This window comes from Podarcis gaigeae (genome assembly GCF_964106915.1).
Source record: "Podarcis gaigeae genome assembly, chromosome: 1".
NCBI lineage: Eukaryota > Metazoa > Chordata > Lepidosauria > Squamata > Lacertidae > Podarcis > Podarcis gaigeae.
In genome coordinates, this window is record NC_139678.1 from 123,572,989 (window position 1) to 123,594,598 (window position 21,610).

General features: G+C 46.4%; 2 protein-coding genes across 2 annotated transcripts; both read left to right on the forward strand.

The window, feature by feature from the left end:
- Positions 1 to 5,337: 5,337 nt before the first annotated feature.
- LOC310833071 (baculoviral IAP repeat-containing protein 5.1-like) lies at positions 5,338 to 11,085 on the forward strand (the record flags this gene model as incomplete). Its single annotated transcript, XM_083715424.1, has 4 exons — positions 5,338 to 5,475; positions 8,530 to 8,639; positions 9,489 to 9,609; positions 10,681 to 11,085. The coding sequence occupies 4 exons, from the start codon at positions 5,338 to 5,340 to the stop codon at positions 10,837 to 10,839; spliced, it is 528 nt and encodes a 175-aa protein (XP_083571550.1). The 3' UTR covers positions 10,840 to 11,085.
- Positions 11,086 to 19,385: 8,300 nt separating this feature from the next.
- Positions 19,386 to 20,863, forward strand: LOC310839577 (testis-specific serine/threonine-protein kinase 6-like). The gene has a single exon (XM_083728210.1). The coding sequence runs from the start codon at positions 19,528 to 19,530 to the stop codon at positions 20,401 to 20,403; it is 876 nt and encodes a 291-aa protein (XP_083584336.1). The 5' UTR covers positions 19,386 to 19,527; the 3' UTR covers positions 20,404 to 20,863.
- The last annotated feature ends 747 nt before the right edge of the window (positions 20,864 to 21,610 follow it).

The window sequence follows — 21,610 nt, forward strand, 5'->3', positions numbered from 1 at the left end:
AGCTCATGTCGCTAATTACTGATACTGTATCTACGGGAGGTCGATGGACGTCCGGAGTCGGCGTGGAGGCAGTGATGACCTATGTCTCCCTGGCAGTATTCCAACAGTCCCTACTGCCAACCGTAGGGAGCCTCCTCCACCCCCTCCACACTGAGAAGGCTCAGCCCCTTGCCCACAGATATTGAGAGAGCCCAAAAACACCTCGCCCCCTGGACTTAGCTACTGCATTTTCACTATAAATGCAACGACATGAAGGTGATGCAAATGGGAACCATTCACAGTCTTAACAAAGCTTAGCTGAACAGTGGGTTTTACAAACACACACACACACACACACCACATTTGAAAAACCAAAGGCTTGATTTCCTTTCATATAGCAGATGAGAGTCAGCAAAAGTACCAGCAAGCTTCTGGGCTTGATTTCATTTCATTTGCTACATTTCCAATAGCTTGTTTTTAATGCTCGAGAAGCGATTTCCTGGTGGTAATGCAAAGGAATAAAAAGCAGCCTCCTCTGGAGTTGCTTCCAGCAGTCAGTAGGGAGCTGTCATGTCCACCTGATGTGACAGTCATTCTTCACACACTTTCAATGAAAATGGGGGTGGAGGTGAGCTTCAAGCCCAATGAGTGCACTAGGGACCCGAAGAAGCTGGGCTGGAATAGAGAAGCGTCAGCTAATTATGTTCTACCTTTAAAACAATTTGTTTCTTACTGAGTCTGTTTCAGCTGGGAGGATTTGCAGAAGGCGTTTTGCATCCAGCAGCGCACACTGCCACCTTCATCTTGAAAGTATGTTTGCTTCCTTCCATTTCACACTATAAACAGAAGACTTTTCAAAACGGGACCGGAAAAAAAAAACCATATTCTAAACTGTTACTCAAAACCATCTCAAAAAGGGAAATGTCTCAACTGGTCGAAACAACATTTCGTGTAAAAGGGTGGCAGCAGATGTTGGTAGGTTTCATGCTCCTCAAAGGCAACAGTGTTGATGGTGTAATATGCACCATATCTGTGGTTAGCCAACCTGGTGCCCTCGGGATGTTGCTGGGACGACTCCCACCAGTCATGACCATGGGCTATGCTGACTGGGGCAGATGGGAGTTGGAGTCCAAGAATATCTGAAGGGCAGCATACCAATTATATCAACATTATAAGGTGTTGATAAGGTGAACAACTTAGGCTTAGATCTGCTCATTGTGATATCAGATTTCCCCACCTCCTTTCAAATGCAGACTGGTCTGCCATATAGTACAATGGTCTTCTGCAAGTAGGCAATTCACTATGAAAATTATGGGGTTAACAGTAGTAGTAGTAGTAGTAGTAGTAGTAGTAATACAATGGTACCTCTGGTTACAAACTTAATACGTTCCAGAGGTCCATTCTTAACCTGAAACCATTCTTAACCTGAGGTACCACTTTAGCTAATGGGGCTTCCCGCTGCCACCGCAGCGCCGGCACACGATTTCTGTTCTCATCCTGAGGTAAAGTTCTTAACCCAAGGTACTACTTCCGGGTTAGCGGAGTCTGTAACCCAAAGTGTTTGTAACCTGAGGTGTTTGTAACCTGAGGTACCACTGTAATAATAATAATAATAATAAAGGTAAAAAAGGTAAAGGACCGCTGGACGGTTAAGTCCAGTCAAAGGCGACTATGGGGTTAAGGCGCTCATCTTGCTTTCAGGCCGAGGGAGCTGGTGTTTGTCTACAGACAGCTTTCCGGGTCATGTGGCCAGCAGGACTAAACTGTTTCTGGCACAACAGAACACCATGATGAAACCAGACCACACAGAAATGCCATTTACCTTCCAACCACAGCGGTACCTCTTCATCTACTTACACTGGTGTGCTTTTGAACTGCTAGGTTGGCAGGAGCTGGGACAGAGCAAAGGGAGCTCACCCTGTCGTGGGAATTTGAACTGCTGACCTTCCGTTGGGCAAGGCTCAGTGGGTTAGACCACAGCGCCACCCATGTCCCAATAATAATAATAATAAGAATAATAAGAATAATAAGAATAATAAGAATAATAAGAATAATAAGAATAATAAGAATAATAAGAATAATAGAATAGGATGTCCTTATTTTCATCAGATAAATGTTGAAGGGTATGATGTGCACAGAGACATAATCATATGTACACCATTTGCTGAATGTGCACTGATCTTGTAAGGCTCTCATGAATTTTTTGGGTACGATGGCCAATGGATAAAACCTACAGATTCCACAGATATATGGGCAGGGGCATTTCATTTTGGGTAACTTACAGTGGCTGGCAGCCACTATGGATGGAAGCTGAGCTCAGCTCCCTTTCAAAAGTGCCCCCATGTGAAGGTGATTGATATGTTCAAGTTAGCCTGCTACAATCTCAGGGAAAACACTATGAAGAGGCTATACCGATGGCACCATACCCCTTTAAAACTCGCTAAAATGTATAAAGGCAGGTCGCCAACATGCTGGAGATGCAAAAATGGCATCAGGTCATATTTTCACACGTGGTGGAACAGTGTAGTTATCCGTGAATTTTGGAACAACATTTACAGTGAACTCAGAAAACTATTTAAATTTTAAAAAAAGACCAGAGATCTTCTTATTAGGTATACTAAGGACAGATCCTGAAGCTGAGGCTCCAATACTTCAGCCACCTCATGAGAAGAGAAGACTCCCTGGAAAAGACCCTGATGTTGGGAAAGATGGAGGGCACAAGGAGAAGGGGACGACAGAGCACAAGATGGTTGGACAGTGTTCTCGAAGCTACCAGCATGAGTTTGACCAAACTGCAAGAGGCAGTGGAAGACAGGAGTGCCTGGCGTGCTCTGGTCCATGGGGTCATGAAGAGTCGGACACAACTAAACAACTAAACAACTAAACAACCACAACAACCAATAGAATTTTTAAAAAGTATAAGACCATTGTTCATGTATGCAATCATGGCAGCTAGAATAATAGTGGCAAGAAACTGGAAAAATGAAAGACTACAAACGATAACAGAGTGGCAGACTCTTATGATAGAGTACCTGCAACTAGCAAAACTGACAGGAAGAGTCAGAGGAGTGTCAAACCATAAAGTATACGGAGAATGGAAAATATTTAAGGAATATCTAAAGTTGTATTGTACAAACAACAATATCATATGCTTCATGTGGCAACGAAAGATATAGCAAATAGAATAAACAATCGGGCGTGGGGGGGGGGGAGTCCTGGCTTAGGAGCCGAGACAGGAATAGAACAGGAGCAATCTATTTGAAGAACTTCCTAACTGATAATTTGTTGTGTTGAAATTGTTCAATAAAAATATTTTTTTAAAAAGAAGAACTTCCTAAAAAAAAAAATCTCTACATTTGCCTTTGGCCACTTAACTATTCCAATTTGCTAAGAAAATAAAAATAAATTCCTTCCAGTAGCACCTTAAAGGTAAAGGTAAAGGGACCCCTGACCATTAGGTCCAGTCGTGAGCGACTCTGGGGTTGCAGCGCTCATCTCGCTTTGCTGGCCGAGGGAGCCAGCGTACAGCTTCTGGGTCATGTGGCCAGCATGGCAAAGCCACTTCTGGTGAACCAGAGCAGCGCACAGAAGCGCCGTTTACCTTCCCGCCGAAGCAGTACCTATTTATCTACTTGCACTTTGACATGCTTTCGAACTGCTAGGCTGGCAGGAGAAGGGACCGAACAATGGGAGCTCACCCCGTTGCGGGGATTCGAACCACCAACCTTCTGATCAGCAAGTCCAAGCTCTGTGGTTTAACCCACAGCGCCACCCGCGTCCCTAGTAGCCCCTTAGAGACCAGCTAAGTTTGTTATTGGTATGAGCTTTCGTGTGTATGCACACTGCTTCAGATACACGAAAGCTCACACCAATAACAAACTTAGCTGGTCTCTAAGGTGCTACTGGAAGGAACTTTTTTATTTTGTTTCGATTACGGCAGACCAACACGGCTACCTACCTGTAACTAGAATTTGCTAAGTCATACATTGTGCTTGTATTTGCCCTTTTTGTATTATTATTCGCAGTTGCATGAATGGGGGTGGGGTACCTGCTGCCCTCCAAATGCTGTCAAGACTTCTGCACCCTTCAGTCCCAGGCAGCACAGCCAAAATTCAGAAACGGGAGGAGCTGGAATTCAGCAAGACCTGCAGGATCCTCATCCTGGAAGGCTGCTATAGAGCAATACGTACATTTCAACACCAGGGGGAAGCAAATGAATGGCTAAAGGGAAGGTGCACCTTTAATAAGCAATTCTAAAACACAACTCAATAAAATCCCAGTTAACAATTTCTTTTCAGAACCACAGGACAACCTAACACTCCTGAATCTTCATAATGAGAACAATATATGTAGGAACTTGATCAGGAATCGTAGAATTGTGGAGTTCGAAAGGACAACAAAGGTCATCTAGCTCAACCCCCTGCAACAAAGACAAATTTTGCCCAACGTGGGGCTCAAACCGACAACCCTGAGATTAAGAGCCTCATTCTCTACCAGCTGAGCTAGATAGAAGATTGTGCGAGTAACAAAAATTAGGAGACTAGATCCTACTATCATCACCTTTGCTACCCCCTATCCCAATGCACTCGTGTTTATCTTTATTTTATTTTATTTTATTGAATTCATATACCGCCCTATACCTGGGAGTCTCAGGGCGGTTCACAGAATAGAATCATATCTATATGGTTTTAAATATAAGTCATGTCAGGGAAAGGTTGCTAAGAAGTCACAGACTTGGATTCTTAAATAGAGACTTCCCTGGGCAAGAGCAACTCAAACTCCAAGTGCCTGTTTGGATGGCTCCTGACAGAATATTAAAAACACGATAAAACATCGAACATTAAAAACTTCCCTAAACAGGGCTGCCTTCAATGGTTGGACTAATCAGCCAAAGAAAGAACAGTTGTAGTGAGCTGGCTTTCCTTCTTCGTACCAGAAAGAAAACTTACAGAAACCTTGTAACTGAAAACTAGTGCCTGAGGGTGTGTTTTTTTCTTCTTCTCCCAGCAAGCCATTTTTCCTTTTGTGTTGTGTGTGTGTGTTATTGTAAGCATAAGCTTATTATTGATCATGCTAAGTCACTCTAGGAGCCTTTTGTTTTGGCTGAAAAGCAGAGTAAAAATATTTTTAATAAAGTATTTTAATAAAGTATTTTTAATAAACCAAACCGGGCTTGGCTGCTGGGCTATCTCTTTTATTTTTTCCTTTTCTGACAACTGCAGATTGCTTTGGGTGGGGTTCCCCCTCGCTCATTTACATTGATGTTCACAGGGGAGACCAATCAAGTCAGCTTATTGCAGTGCCTTATATATAAAGAGGTAAGTCGTGACAGGGGAACACTGCTAAGGAGCCACAGAAATGGAGACTGTGCTGAACAAAGTCAACTCAAACTCCAAGTGCCTGCTTGAATATAGAAGCATGCATTATTATGAGAATCGCTTGAGAAGCTTTGCATGCTGGCCTTTTAAAGAGAACTGCAAGTGTACTCCTGAAAGTGTAGGTCTACTTAATCAAACAAATAAGAAAACCAGCTTTTGTAGGTCAGGCAAGCATAAGTGCTATTGAGTTGGAGAGGGGAGTTGCAGGTATTTGGGGCTTATTCTTTCTTTTTTTGTGTGAGAAGATAAATGAGTAATTTTTTCTGCCATTTGCGAAGTTGGGCTGGGGGAATCCTGATTGGGAGGGTTTGGAATAGGTAGGTTAATTTTGGGAGGGTGATCATCTTGATCATGGCTATTTTGCCTGAGAGAGTGAAGTTGGTGTTGTTCCATCTCTTCAGGTCTTTGTTGATCTGTCATCACAAGGGGTTGTAGTTGTGAAGGTATACAGTGGTGCCTCGCAAGACGAAATTAATCCGTTCCATGAGGCTCTTCGTATAGCGGTTTTTTCGTCTTGCGAAGCAAGCCCATTGACAGCTTAGCGGATTAGCGCTATTAGCGGTTTAGCGGCTTTTAGCGGATCAGCTGATAAGCGGCTTAGGAAAAGGGGGGAAAAGGGGGGGCCGCAGGAAATTCGTTTTGCGAAGCGCCTCCAAAACGGAAAACCCTTTCGTCTAGCGGGTTTTCCGTCTTGCGAGGCGTTCATCTTGCGGGGCACCACTGTAATTTGCTGATGTTTCTGGTTATTTGTACCCCTTGGTATCTGAACTTGGTGCAACAAAGTTTTATCTGGGCAAATTATTTTTGGGTAGGGGGGCAGGGTGTTGAAACACATAGCCCTGGACTTTGCAAAATCTACCTGTAGGCCCGACACCATTGCAAATGTGTTGAGTTCTCTGATTAGGGAAGTTGCTGTGTTTATGGGGTCTGGTGTTATGACCATTAAGTCATCTGCCAAGAGCCCTAATTTGTAGGTTCTGCCTTTTATTTCCACTCCCTTGATGTCTGTGGCTGCTCGGATTTGGATTGCTAAGGGTTCCAGAGCCAGGATGAATAGGGAGAGAGATAGCAGGCATTCTTGTTTTGTGCCTCTTGGGATTGCTAGGGTATTGGCGTCCATACTGTTAGTCCTGCATTTTGCTGAGGCTCAGGAGTATATTTGCTTGAGGGTTTATAAGAAGTTAGGACCAAATTTCATGTCAGTTAGCACTGCTAATAGGTATTACCACTCTAAGCAATCAAAAGCTTTGAGGATGTCTAGGGACTTGATTGTCAGTGGGAGTTTAGTTGCCTTGCTGTGTTGAATCAGATTCAGTAATGGGGTCTGTTATATTGCGACCCGGGATGAAGCCAGTCTGGTCTGAGGCTTTCAACTTCTGTAGGAAAATTTTTAGGCAGTTGACCAAGATTGATGTGAGTATCTTGTAGTCTTGGTTTATTCATGAGATTGGGTGGTGTGGTCTTTCAGTGGTTTTGGGAATGGAGACTATCTTGAAGAAGGTCCAGGGTTTTTTTTTTTTAAGTGAGCAAAACTCCTTAAATTCCCAAAGAGAATTTATCTCATCTCAATAGCATTTTTGCTTGTATCTTTTGACAGTATCCTTGCAGGTTAAGGATGAAAAGGGCTTGAGCTACGCTCTGTTGCTCACCTGCCTACGCCAAAATCCTGCATCATACTGTGGTTTTACCTTGTAGCTATTACAAATCCTAGAGGTCAGGAGTGGGCAGAAGATAAACGAGGATCTGCTGTTGGATCTGAGTGACTTCAGGTAGATTAGCAAGGACTTCTGCCTCCTGGATGTCTAACCATAAAGACTAAAAAAGCTTCCCTCTTTCCCTAAAAGGATCCCAGGGGGTGGGGAGGGGTGGAGAGGAGACCAAGAGGGGATTTTTATGTGAAAGGACTTGCACTCTTGGCTCTGGTACCTTGGCTAAGCAGAGAAGGAGGGCAAAATGTGATTCAATTTGCATTTAAAAGTGAATCTACCTAATCTGACTTTCTAAAACAATATGTAAATCAAACCAAGTCATCCTTTGAAATTCGCAGTTCTCTGAATTTTATGAGGTCTTCAGCCAAGTAATGAATGTGCTGGAGAAAAGTGTGTACTTCAAAAATACCTATATTGTTGAAAGTATCACATGAAGATGCTCTGTATTAGGGGAAATTGCTTTGCAGAAATGTGTATGTTGGGCAAGACTGCAAACAATAATGTGTCTATGAGGGGAAATTCACTCTCTAATACTGATCCATTTTCACAAGAATGTTTTGGGTTTTATTAATAGCAAATGGATGTGGAAATGTGCAGGACTGTACTTAAGGTTGGGGAAATGAGAACCTTGGGACATAGCTGTCAACCTTCCCTTTTTTTGCGGGAAATTCCCTTATTCCAGTGCCGTTTCCCGCTGCTATCCCGGATTGTTAGATATCCCGTAGACTGTCCCTGGGACAGGTGAGGCTGCTGATCCCTTATTTTCAAATCTGAAAGTTGACAGCTATGCCTTGGGGTTCTGGTAAAGAGCAAACAAATGCTACCGAATGTGCAAAATTAAAGAAGCACACAACTCTCTCGTAAGGTAGATAAATCTTGCAAGGAACCAGCAGAGCAAAACCTTTAGAGAACTTTACTTTACCTTGCATGTTAAATGAGGTCTGCTGGATGTAAAGTTGAAGAGCTTGGATCTTGGGGTAGCAGAAACTGGACAAGTTACTGTGATCAAGCTAAGCAGGAGGTACTTGGGGCACAACTCGTGAGAGGAGCATAACTTTAATATGAGACCTGCTACCAAGCCTTTAAAATACGGCAGCAGGAAGCACCTCATTTTCTTCAGATGCATGCAAAAACAGGATTTGCAGAATTGCAACTCTATCTTACTTAAACTTGGGTAGCTCAGTCGGCGGAGCACAAGGCACTTAATCTCAGTGTCATGGGTTTGAGTCCCACACCGGACCAAAAAAAAATTCCTGCTTTGCAGAGGGTTGGACTAGGTGACTCCCTTCCAGCTCTGCAATTCTATGATTACATGATTTATACTTGTTAACTTTCAGCATGGGGAAGAAAATATTCTAAGCTGTCAGAGTCCAAAGTGTCAGGATGGCAAGAATCACCCCAAGTTGCACAACATAGCTTCCTTGCCAATGTCTTCAGTATGTTGTTCTGCTCTTCTCATTCAGATGGCCAGGGCTGGCTTGATCCACTGTCCAGGAGCAAATGAACCTGACCTGGCAAAGTGTTTCTTCTGCTTAATAGAGTTGGAGGGCTGGGAGCCAGATCACGATCCCTGGTAAGAAAGGCCCAGCGGGGTTCTCTGGCCTAGCAATTGCCCAAGGTGAAAACTCTATGAAATACCAAGTGGGGATCAGTGGATAAGACTGCCTTTCTATTTGGGTTACACTCTCTATGTTCACCTTGGCTAATGCAGGTTAGCTAGAAAAGCACCAATTTAAATTGTTACAGATCTTATTGAAGTGAAAGTGGTATGAAGAAAGTTGTTGAAGTTGGGGAGGGAGGAGGACAAAATTCCTCTAATCTCTCTTGGTACTCTTTTTTTATAATAATTTTTATTGAATGATTTTATGTTACAAAAAACAATACAGCCATACTACCACTAAATATAATTAAGAAATAAAAATTACATACATCAATATTTAGTTTGTTATTTGTTATTTACCATCTTATTTCCTCCCAAACATTGCTTACAACACACATTTGTGCAGACACCCACCCACACACACACACCCATACCCGCACACAAAATGATAATAATGAAAGTAAATATTTTCCCCCTTTTATCTTCCAAAATCTTTTCTTCAACTTTGACTTCTTGTCAAGTCCCTTTGCATATATTTTATCTTACATTTGAATGTACACAAAACAATAAACCTTTCTATATATTTTTTCTAATACATTCTGAAAACATAATAAATCCTTAATTGTTATCCACCTCCTTTTAGTTCCTTTATCACTCGAATGCTAGCACGGAGTCAAAACTATTATTGTATTTTTGAACATATATTCTATAACCATCCCATTTTCCCACAAATTTTTGCTTTGAGTTTCCTCTGAGTTTACTGGTCAATCTCTCTTGGTCCTCTTAAGCTGCTCACTTGCCACCTTACTGTTCCCACTGCAGGCTGGAGCATTCCAAGCGTGCCAAAGACTCTTGTGGGTTTTTGTCCCTTTCAAAGAGTTTTGACGACCTGACAGTTGAAGAATACTACGAACTAGAGATGGAGCGGGTCAGGATCTTTCTTGTAAGTAAAGACACGGATATCTGTGGGCTTTGGAAATTTGCACCAAAATGAATTTTGCCTGTCCACTAGTTCATGTAAATCTTGGCATCTCTTGTGTCTAAGGGCTTGTCCATACTTACCTTTTTTCTCTCTGTGCCTTCCAGGCAAAGGCCCATGTTTTCCGAATGCTCCTTTTTTAACTCCAGAGTTTTCCCTGAGAAAACGCCGCTTCTTAAGGCTGGAGAGCCAGTGTGGTGTAGTGGTTAAGAGCGGTAGATTCATAATCTGGGGAACCGGGTTCGATTCCCCGCTCCTCCACATGCAGCTGCTGGGTGACCTTGGGCTAGTCACACTTCTCTGAAGTCTCTCAGCCCCACTCACTTCACAGAGTGTTTGTTGTGGGGGAGGAAGGGAAAGGAGAATGTTAGCCGCTTTGAGACTCCTTTGGGTAGTGATAAAGCGGGATATCAAATCCAAACTCTTCTTCTTCTTCTTCTTCTTCTTCTTCTTCTTCTTCTTCTTCTGAGGTGCGGCAAACAGCAATTCAGGTCTCCAGTAGATTGCCATTGGCTCTGATTCAGCGGTAAAGAGTTCTGACCCTAACTCAAGTAGGAAAGGGTTAGAGAAAATCTTGCCACTGGAACAACTGGTGCGAAGTAGCAGGCGGCAACATTTTGCAGGGGAGTTCCTTTCCTGGCCCCTGCAGGCACGGGGGAATGTGTAGAAGCCTGCCTCCTTCTAGGTCCAAAATGACCTGCGCATTGGCGGTCGCATATCAATTGGACGTGCACAAAATGTTTGCCGACTGCACTTCATGCTTTTGGTTCCCTGTACCACTTCTCTAGTGCTCCTTATCACCCCCCAGAGGTGTGTAAGGTGCCTCTCTCGTAGCAATTGTGTGCACATTGCTCTGGGCAACGTGTCAGAAGTCCCCATTTTCAGATGCAACCACCCCACGCAGGGGGACACTGAGCATGAGGCACTGGCGGTTCCAGGCTCCTTGCCATAATCATGCAATATCTAAAGTAGCTGCTTGCAGTCTTTAACTTCAAAAATGGCAACTAAATAAAATCTACCCCCTTTCTTCTCCAGAGCAAAACTGGCCAAAGCGTAATAAACGCCTATGAGAAAGAAGTGGCAGCAACCAGGCAGCGTCTCGTGGACCATTTTGTGAACAAATACCAGTATGTCCCAGAGCCTGACCCAGCCACTCCTGCTGCAACAGAGAATGACATGCCCACCACGACGTAGAAAGAAAATGGGCCACCACGAAGACAAGGGAGGCTGTTGTATTGACAGTGATGCAAGTACTGTAATACATACCTGGGAGAGACTTTCGGGCGGACTATATGGCATTGGGGGGGGGGGTCACAGGGGATCTGTCAGTACCGCATCTTGTGTAATGCTGTTCTGTATGAAACCAGTAACCAAAAGCTGAAGTATTTTTTTCGACTTATGGAAGGCATAAGGAGGGCATTGTTAAATAAAGACTTTTGCATAAAACTATGGGTCTTTCCATTTTTCACGATGACACCAAAATTGACCACTTTTGCACACTCACACACTGCCCCAATTGCAGTGCTAATAGCTGTGCTGGTCCTGGGCCTAACCAAGAGGCGAGGTCCGAGTCCAGTCCGAGGTTGATGGTGCAAAATGAAGGCAGTCCATAGAAGTTGAAGCTGGGTGCAGGGCAGGGCATCGGGTGAGGTCAGGAGCTCTGGTAGGGAAGCAGGTCAGGGATCAGGCTGGAACTGACAACCAACAATGTTGCTCCTGCAACTTGGGACTGGGGCTGGCTGGCTTTTATCTACCCCTAGGCATAGGGCGGCCCCGATCCTCAGGTGACTCGCCTCTCCTGGCCTGGAGGCAAGCACTCCTCCTGCGTGAACTTAGTTCCCTCCACCTCTCTGCCCTGAGCCTCTGCAGCTCAGGAGAGGCTGGAGGGTTACCAGACCCAGAGGCAACCTCGGCTTCCCCTGACAGGGCTGAGAGTGGAGCACCTGCAGGCAATGGGTCCTCCATCCCTTCAGGAGCCAGAGCAGACTCAGCTGGTGCCTGCACCTGAGGATCCAGCACAGGTGAGGACCCTTCACGTTCATGCCCCAGCCCCGGCTCAGCTGGTTCTGGAGGCGGGGAACCCTGTGCAGGCTGGGATTCCTCAGGTTCAGCTTCCAAACCCGATTCCCAGGCCATCACAACAGCGCAGCATGCGAGCCATCTTCACCCGGCATGGCTGTGCTATTCCTGTCATTTGTGAGCTTGTATGCCATCGGTGAACTATTTGCAGGAGCATCATTGGTCACTGGTGAGGCTCTTCTGGCAGGCAGCAACAGGAATCCGAAGTTTTTAGTGTCATCAACCCAGCCCTGTTGAATGCTCATCCAAATGTCTGCTGAAAACTTTTCCATGCCACCAAGGTAAAGGGACCCCTAACCATTAGGTCCAGTCGTGGACAACTCTGGGGTTGCACCTCTCCTCTCACAGCTGAAGGAGCTGGCGTACAGTTTACGGGAGGCATGAAAAGGGCAGAAGGTTGGCTTCATGCAGACACAGTCTCTGGTTGGGAATTAAATCTGGAGAAGAGGGAACTTAGGCAGCCGTGGAGAGATGGGGACCGTCAGTCTCAGCAACTGTTTCATGGGGGCAAGACCTACCGAAGATGAGCTTAGGAATGACACTCCGCCAGGTCTGTGAATATCACACTTTTTGTAATAAAAGAGTTGGCTCCAACTTTGAATGGTGTGATTGACAAAGTTCAAGAGTGACCAGAGCTGATTTGGTCCTGAAACCAGGGCTGAACTCAAACTGGAAGGACTCCAGATTATCAGTTTCCACCCAGAACTGAACAGCCACCACCACCCTCTCAAGCACTTTCCCAAAGAAGGGTCGTGCTAATTCCAGTTAGATAGATACGCAGTCATACTTGGGCTCACAAACCAATACAGAGCGGAATATTGCTTAAGCCCATTGATTTGAATGGATTGTGGGAAGTTCTTCCATTTCGCACCCATTAAAGACTTTGTGGCGTATAAATGCTGAAAAGAAGCAAAGTGCTCAGTGGATGCAACTTCCACTTTGCTGGTTGTGTTTGTTGGGATACTGCCAGGGAGATAAAGTCCATCTGAGCCCCCAAGCCGGCTGCCGGACGATCCATCGACCTCCCGTAGACGTGCAGTATCAGCAATTAGCGACACCAAGCCTCAGAAACAGATTGCCACATTCTTAGGCTGGTGCACACTCTGTCAGCAGAATTCACACAGCAGAAGTTGCACTCAGGAGGGTATCATTTAGAATGTTTATTCAGCGTTGGTCAGAACAAAGAAAAGCATGACCGACTGCTAGCGTGTTCTGGCGCAGAGAGAGAAAACGAAAGCAATAGCAAACATAAACATCCTGAGAAACAGGAAATACGCAGACTCTGTGACTCACAAGCCTGCTCTCTCTTAAGGTGGAACGGAAATATCCTAACAGTGTTCTCAGCCAAATAGATCAGGTATTGCTTTAAAAGTCTTCATGGCTTGAGAGCAGCAGATCTGAAGGACTCACTGGCTCCACAGAGATCTTCATTTCCCAGTTAACTGAGATGTGGCAGGCAGTTACCATATTTTTCGTCGCATAGGGCGCACCTAGGTTTTTTTGGGGGGAGGGAATTATTATTTTTTTTCCCAGGCGCGGGGCTGGGGCGGTGCACACCGACCCCTCTAGCTCTCCAGGCTTCATCGAAAGCCTGCAATCGCCCCATAGGACGCACACACATTTCCCCTTCATTTTTTGAGGGGGGAAAGTGTGTCCTATAGGGCGAAAAATACGGTACCCAGGGGGAAGGGGCTACCTGGTGGTGGCACCTTGACATGCTTTGTCCAGGGAGGATGCTGTCTCTGGTGGCTAGTTTGAGGACATTTTTCAGCACCGTTTTCTAGGCTTTCAGTTCTTCTGAGGGTTTCACACAAGTTTCCTTTATATATCAGAACTGAATGCTTTGTGGGTATCTGGTTTGTGTTTTCAATGTTTTTACTGTGTTTTTTGATTGATTGGGTAGCGTAAGACTGCCATGGGAAGCTGTGGGAAGGATGGGACAAAGATCCAAGGGAGAAAGGGCAAGGTGATTACACCTGCGCTTCAGGTTTTCAGTTAGCCATTTTGCCCTTTCTTGGAGAAGGGAGAAGCAGCCCGTTGTGGTTACCTAGCAACCGCAGCATCACCTCACCTGTGAACAACCTCATTTCTCTTCTCGGGGAAAAACGATGGAGAGAAGTTGTGTGTGCAGAGCAGAAACACACACAGGTAGTAAAAGGAAAGAGATTGGCCAGTCTGGTCTTTTAAGGGAGCGTTGGCACTCATACCTGCATACTCTGTAGCTTTTAGAACCATAGAATTGTAGAGTTGGATGAGTCCCTGAGGATCATCTTGTCAAACTGACCTGCAATCAAAGTAGCTGACCTCAGTCAAGCAGTCAAGCATTGGAGATATTTTGGCATGATACCAGCTTAACAGTCACAGCTTCCCTCCCAAGAATTCTGGGAACTGTAATTTGGTGAAGATGCTGAGCATTCTCTGTTAGGGATCCCTGGCCTCTCTCACACAGCTGCAGCTCTGAGCCTGTGATGCAGATAGACCCAGGCCCAGGAGGTGAGCTTTCTTTCTCTGTCTTATTCTCTCTCCTTCTTTCTCTCTTCCTTCCTCTCTCTCGTCAGGAGAGCTTAAGTAAGCAAAGGACCTTCTCCACTACTGACCATGCCATACTGTACTCTGAGAAACACACAAGACGTAACCGGCTCTACTTTTGAATAAATAAGGTATACTATTCATTGTAGATTTCAACGGAAGTCTTATAAAGTTCAACGAAAAAAGCAGAAGACCCAGTGGATCAGTTCATTCTCTAGTCAGTTCATGCATAAGGTCTATACATGTATAAGTATCTATTCCACCTGTCTGTTCAAAGAGTCCAATAATCCACAAGAAGGGTTGTTACAGTTCCACAGAATCCTTTCACAGAGTCTAAGACAAGGATTTCCGGAATATTAGCCTTATTTCGCCATCCTAGGCCTAGGAGGTGAGCTCTCTCTCTCTCTCTCTCTCTCTCTCTCTCTCTCTCTCTCTCTCTTATGCCCTTCCTTCCTTCCTTCCTTCCTTCCTTCCTCTCTCTCGTCAGGAGAGCTTAAGTAAGCAAAGGAGCTTCTCCACTACTGACCATGCCATACTGTACTCTGAAGCTAACTCAGCAAGGGAAATATTCACAAAGACCCACTTTCTGTGCCACAGCCTATGCCCAACAGCAGGGTCAGCTGAATGTGACCCCCAAAGTAGGACAGCTTGCCCTTTAAAGCAGCTCCACAGCGCTCTTATGTCTAAGAGACCAACCATTTCCCACCCGCGAAGCAAGAGACAGCGGTAACCGAAAACAACGCAGAAAATTGCAAAGGAGAAGAGAGCAAAAGACTGAAAAGCGTGTTCTTCCTCGCTGGCACTTTACTCAAGTACATAAGGCTCTGCGCAGGCATACATACAAAAATGCACACTTTGTCTTCTCTTGACGCATCGTAATACTTAGACCCACTTCAAAAGGTGATGTCAAGATGGAGGGAGCTGCTGTTGATGGACTCTCCCTGTAGATCCTTGGCCACTTTGACCCTTGGGAGCCTGCCGGCAACAGATGTGCACCTATGGAACTTTCTGGAGACATGCCAGGTGCCACCGGTGCCCTCTGGCCAACTGAGCTGCTCTCGGCTTGCAGTGGAGAAGTTCCCGCTTCATTTTAACACACTTCGGCCAGCAAATTTGGAGGTTAGGATTGCTGTGTTAACAGGAAAGCAGCAGATGAAGAACTTCATTTGAAGTCCAGCCAGTTCACACCAACCAGGGAAGAAATCAGGGAGGTTTTCTCCCCTGCTTTTTTTATATACAGTTGCTTCAGTTTGGCACAGGTGACAAGCCCAGGTATCAGTCCTCTTTTTGAGATCCACAAGGTTTTGCACACACACACACACACCCTGTGTCTGCCAGTGGAAGTGTTCTGTCCTACTGGGATCTAGTGCTCTGCTAACTAGCAATTAAAGGTAAAGGGTAAAGGGACCCCTGACCATTAGGTCCAGTCATGGCCAACTCTGGGGTTGCGGCGCTCATCTCGCTTTATTGGCCAAGGGAGCCGGCGTACAGCTTCCGGGTCATGTGGCCAGCTGACTAAGCCGCTTCTGGAAAAGCAGAGCAGCACACAGAAACGCTGTTTACCTTCCCGCCGAAGCAGTACCTATTTATCTACTTGCACTTTGACGTGCTTTTGAACTGCTAGGTTTGCAGGAGCAGGGACTGAGCAACAGGAGCTCACCCCGTCGCAGGGATTCGAACTGCCGACTTTCTGATCGGCAAGTCCTAGGCTCTGTGGTTTAACCCACAGCGCCACCCGCTTCCCTAACCCACCTGTTTACATTTGATTTAAAACAAACGAACAAGCCTATATTCGGGCTATACAGTACTGTATTCTTAACATTTAACCTTGAAAAATAATTTAGAGCCAAAGTAGTTGACAGGTGATTAAGATGCAAAATAAGACCGACCGTTGTTGTTGTTTTTTGTTTGTTTGTTTTTTTAAAAAAGTTCTATTTTCTGTACTGAATGACACTTAGTACTTCAGAAACCAATTAGTAAAACAGCCATTGTTCTGCCTCTGGAAGCTGAATGAAAGGCACAATTGAACACAATACCTAGCAAGGTTTGATTAACTTGAACGCTGTGTTTTGAGCTCCTGTTGAAGGAGCGGGGAGGGAGGATGGGTCTTGTTACAAAGCTGAGCTTTACCCATTTAGCTCTAAGCATTATGCTTCTGTGCTTCTTCCCTGGAACACGGTTATGACTATGACTCAAAGCAGACCATTTACACATTCTGCTCAGCAACACACCAGGGGCCACCCAATTATATTTCAAAATTTCTTTCTTTCTTTCTTTCTTTCTTTCTTTCTTTCTTTCTTTCTTTCTTTCTTTCTTTAAAAAAAACACTTTCTAATAATCCCTGAGTTTACTCTCAGGTCAAGCAACAACACTGTCACTAGCAGTGCTCAAATCAAAGGCAATTTTCTTTTATCTGTGCTTAGAGGGAATTTTGCACCATACAGGGAATTCTACACTGACGCCGTCACACAAGGATCTCAAAACACATCCGTAGAGCTGAGAAGCTGATCTTCCATTTACAACTCTCCCTGTTTCCCAGGGATAGTCCCAGATTTACAGAAGCCATCCCGGCTTTTGCTACATTTAGGGCATGTAGTAGGTTGTTCTACCACAACCATCTTATTTATACATATGCCCATCGTTAACAGTGGACAGCTACAGGCATAAAGATAAAGCACTTTATATGTGTTATAACACTGTGACACCAGATGGCGCTGTGGAGTCCCATCTTTTGCCAACGGGATTTCCCTGTATGAAGTTGTTGTTGTTGTTGTTGTTTAGTCATTTAGTCATGTCCGATTCTTCGTGACCCCATGGACCAGAGCACACCAGGCACTCCTGTCTTCCACGGCCTCCCGCAGTTTGGTTAAACTCATGCTGGTAGCTTCAAGAACACTGTCCAGCCATCTCGTCCTATGGGCCCTCCTTGGGCCCTCAGTCTTTCCCAACATCAGGGTCTTTTCCAGGGAGTCTTCTCTTCTCATGAGGTGGCCAAAATATTGGAGCCTCAGCTTCAGGATCTGTCCTTCCAGTGAGCACTCAGGGCTGATTTCCTTGAGAATGGAGAGGTTTGTTCTTCTTGCAGTCCATGAGACTCTCAAGAGTCTCCTCCAGCACCATAATCCAAAGCATCAATTCTTTGGCGATCAGCCTTCTTGATGGTCCAGCTCTCACTTCCATACATCAGTACTGGGAAAACCATAACCAAATCACTTTTTGGGTGTGTCTAGATGCACCCAGCATGTCTGTTCCATTAGGGACTGGGGACGGGGAACATTTCTGAATTTCTCCAGGGGGACTGAGCAAGGTGAAGGAAAGGGGAATTCTGACCTCCAAATGAAAACTAGGGGGAAAACCCTCATACCATTTATGACTGCTTTCTTGGTACGGTTTTTGCTCGTGCTAAAAAGGGCACCAAAGAGTTCATCTGTAGCTATGATTCATTCACGTTAAGCGCCTGGAGTTAATAAGCTGCCCACAAAAGTAGATGGCATCCTACAATTGGCCAGTGGCTCGGTTTTCCTCCTGTGCTAAAATAATCGCCTTTGTGGCATGCAAACTCCTAGACTTAACATTTTTGGAAGTGGATACTTGCTTCTCTCGCTCTTTTTCCTCCGCTTTGGTTTTAATTATTGGCTTTCGTAAACGTAGCTTGCTGCTTCTTCCACGTCCCCAACCAACCCCTCCCCCTCATTTCCCATCGTTCCATGAAGCCAGGAAGTTGGATGGTTGCCTCTGCAGAAAGGCGTTTTTATGACTAAACCACTTCAATAGAAACTCTAGGATCCAACCGAATGGAAAGTCTCTGTGGGTCTGGCCCTGCACGGCGATGGATGTTGGGCAGGACGTTCAAAACCTTCTCTGTTCTCTTTCTATGCAGATAGCTCTGTCAAACGGGCCTGATTTCAATGTCAGGATTCTCGGTCGTGGCCAGCCAAGAGAGCTTGCAGTTTGGAAGCAGCAGACCTGCTGCTCTGGGCTACATCAATAAGACTAGACAAAGTCCAAAGCTGACCCAGAAGATTAGAGCCCAACCAGATCAGGGAGGTGGGGGGGAAATGTGCTACTTGGATACGTGGTAAAAGGTAAAGGTAAAGGTACCCCTGCCCGTACGGGCCAGTCTTGCCAGACTCTGGGGTTGTGCGCCCATCTCACTCAAGAGGCCAGGGGCCAGCGCTGTCCGAAGACACTTCCGGGTCACGTGGCCAGTGTGACATCGCTGCTCTGGCGAGCCAGAGCTGCACACGGAAACACCGTTTACCTTCCCGCTGGTAAGCGGTCCCTATTTATCTACTTGCACCCGAGGGTGCTTTCGAACTGCTAGGTTGGCAGGTGCTGGGACCGAGCAACGGGAGCGCACCCCGCCGCGGGGATTCGAACCACCGACCTTTCGATCGGCAAGCCCTAGGCGCTGAGGCTTTTACCCACAGCGCCACCCGCGTCCCTCCTTGGATACGTGGGGACTCGCCTAAACCCTGGAAGGATATCATGGCCCACAAAACCTTTCGAATTGAACAAGGGGCAGCAAAAAAAAGATCTGGAGGGAGCTTAATAGACAACCAAGTGGTCATTTTCTTAACTTACAACCAATAAGCCTAACCTAAGCTTTACCTTGCAACTGTTTAAAGGGGTACTCCTGTTCCCACACCTTTTGGTTTTAACTGAGCATGTTTATTGAAGTGTAGGTGAGTTCCCACAAGGCAGGACAAAGTGATAACAGCAAGAACCTTTATTGAACTAACAGAACTGGACAACAGGGACAAAGCAGTTCTCTGGGAATTCAGAAGGGGACATTTTCCAGCAAGCTACCTGAGATCTTTCGAGGTGGAGACATCAGATGTTTCCCCCATCAACCTCACTTCTTGTGAAGGCTATAGCAGTGTAGAATAAAACTCCCATCGGGCACGCTTTTGCTGAAGTCCTTGTGACCACATTGCCCTAACTCTAGACCAAAGGAATAGAGGTACACTGGTAATCGTAGGAGAGATGTTACGACCACTGAGTTTTGTGCGTGTCCTACAAGTATAGGTGAAATGAAGGAGGCAAGCACAGCAGCCTTGGCAACCCAAGGATGGGTGACCCCATGACACCTCTAGCACATCACAATACCCTGGGGTAAGGTTGTATAAAGCTGCTGTCTTAAGCACTCAGTGGCAACATGGGAGGGGGTGCAGGTTAACATCTACCACACACAATGGGTTAAAGCCTCCGGTCCCAGTTTTACTATCTAAGTCCCGGTCAAACCCATCAGAGCTCTCCGCGGCACCCTGCACCATGTCGAAGAGTTCTGGAGGGGACAGGTGGCTAAGTGAGCTTGGCTACAAGCTGGGCCAAACACTGGGGGAGGGGAGCTATTCTAAGGTGAGAGTAGCCACCTCGGCCAAATACAAGGGGCCACTAGCCATCAAGGTGGTAGACCGACGCCGGGCACCCCCCGATTTCGTCCACAAGTTTCTCCCGCGAGAGCTGTCCATCTTACGAGCCATCCGCCACCCAAACATTGTACGCGTCTTTGAGTTCATCGAAGTCTGCAATGGGAAGCTCTACATCGTGATGGAAGCCGCTTCCACCGACCTGCTGCAGCTGGTGCAACAGCTGGGGAAGCTGCCCTGCGTCCCAGACGCCCGGGACATCTTTGTCCAGGTAGTGGCTGCCGTGCGCTACTTGCACGACCGGAACTTGGTGCACCGGGACCTCAAGTGTGAGAACGTGCTGCTCACCGCCGACGGGCGCCGAGCAAAGCTGACTGACTTTGGCTTTGGCAGGGAGTCCCGCGGCTATCCAGACTTGAGCACCACTTACTGCGGATCAGCTGCCTACGCTTCCCCTGAGGTACTGCTGGGCATCCCCTACGACCCGAAGAAATATGATGTGTGGAGCCTGGGGGTCGTCCTTTATGTGATGGTGACTGGCTGCATGCCCTTTGACGACACCCACATCCACAGCATGCCACGCCGACAGAAGAAGGGGGTGTTCTACCCAGACGGCCTGGGACCGTTGCCCGAGGCCTGCAAAGCCCTCATCGCCCTACTGCTTCAGTTCAGCCCAGCCTCTCGGCCTGGAGTGGGGCAGGTGGCGAAAAACACCTGGCTGAAAGGAGCCCTCTTAAACAAAGACACTTCCAGATCGCTCAATACTAGGATCGATTAAGGCAGATGGAGCTGTGTGACTTGTTGGAGCTGCTGTAGGGAGGGGAAGAACAGATGCTTAAAGCGATATTGACAAAGGTGGAGCTACAGAGCGGTCTGGGGTCACGACTGGAGGGGGGGCAGCGCTTATTATGCCACCTTCAGAGGTGCCAACGGAGAAAGCTTCTGGTGCGACAAGATGGAGCCCAAGGAGATGGGATTCAAAGGCTTTCATGGTAGAAGACCGGAGGAGGGGGCAGTAGAAACACTGGACGGATGGAACCTTCAGTACCCAAAACCACACGCCAATGGGCAGCCGCGCAGCCTGCAGCAGGAGAAAAGACCTGTGACCCTTGCCAAAAGACTTGGACTTCATTGCAGATCCAAAGCTGGCCAACGGGCAAGCGAGGGAACGAGACATACCGCTGCACAGTGTCGTCTGAAGTCTATTCCAGAAATAAACCCTGAAGCTCCCACCTGGAGACCTCTCTGTACCTTTCAGTCCTTTTCTAAATGGGTTCCCTTCCTCTTTTTTATTTATTTATATCTATATATATTGCAATGGCCTTCATCCCCCCGAACTTCTTGATTCCCAAAGGAAACGCACTGATTTGGGAATGATGTGGCACAATGTGCTGGAAAGCATGGTAGGCATGGATGGAGCATGGATCTCACCTCACAGTGAGTGCCTGTGGCCAAGTCCCTTGAATTCCCACCTACCTCAAAAGGGTTATTGTGAGATTGCAATGTTGTTCTCACTTCTTTAAAGGAAGGTAAGGTAAGAACCAGGGATGGGTGAGGCTACAACTGACCTAGGGAGAAGTCCCTTTGAACTCAGTGGGGTCTGCTTCTGAGTAGACATGCACAGAAGTACACCATAAATACTGAATATAAGCCGCACCCGAATATAAGCCACACCTTTAAAATTGGAGTGGGGGAGACACAAGTAAAAATACCCAAATATAAGCAGCTCCATTCCTCGCTGCTCCTGGCGGCATACTGGGGGGGGGGAGCCTCGCTGCGTTTCCCCTTCCTCGCTCTCTCCCTTCCTGGCCTTGGGGGAGAGGACGGGGGGGGGGGACTACGCATGGGGCGGGCGCTGCTTTGCCGCACTCCTGGTGCTGTTTGTCATGGTTGGAATTGGGGGGGGGGGAGTGAAGCTTATATTCAGGCCAATACAGTAAATCTCTAGATCTACAGCTATGCAACACCAGGCTTCCATCATCCCT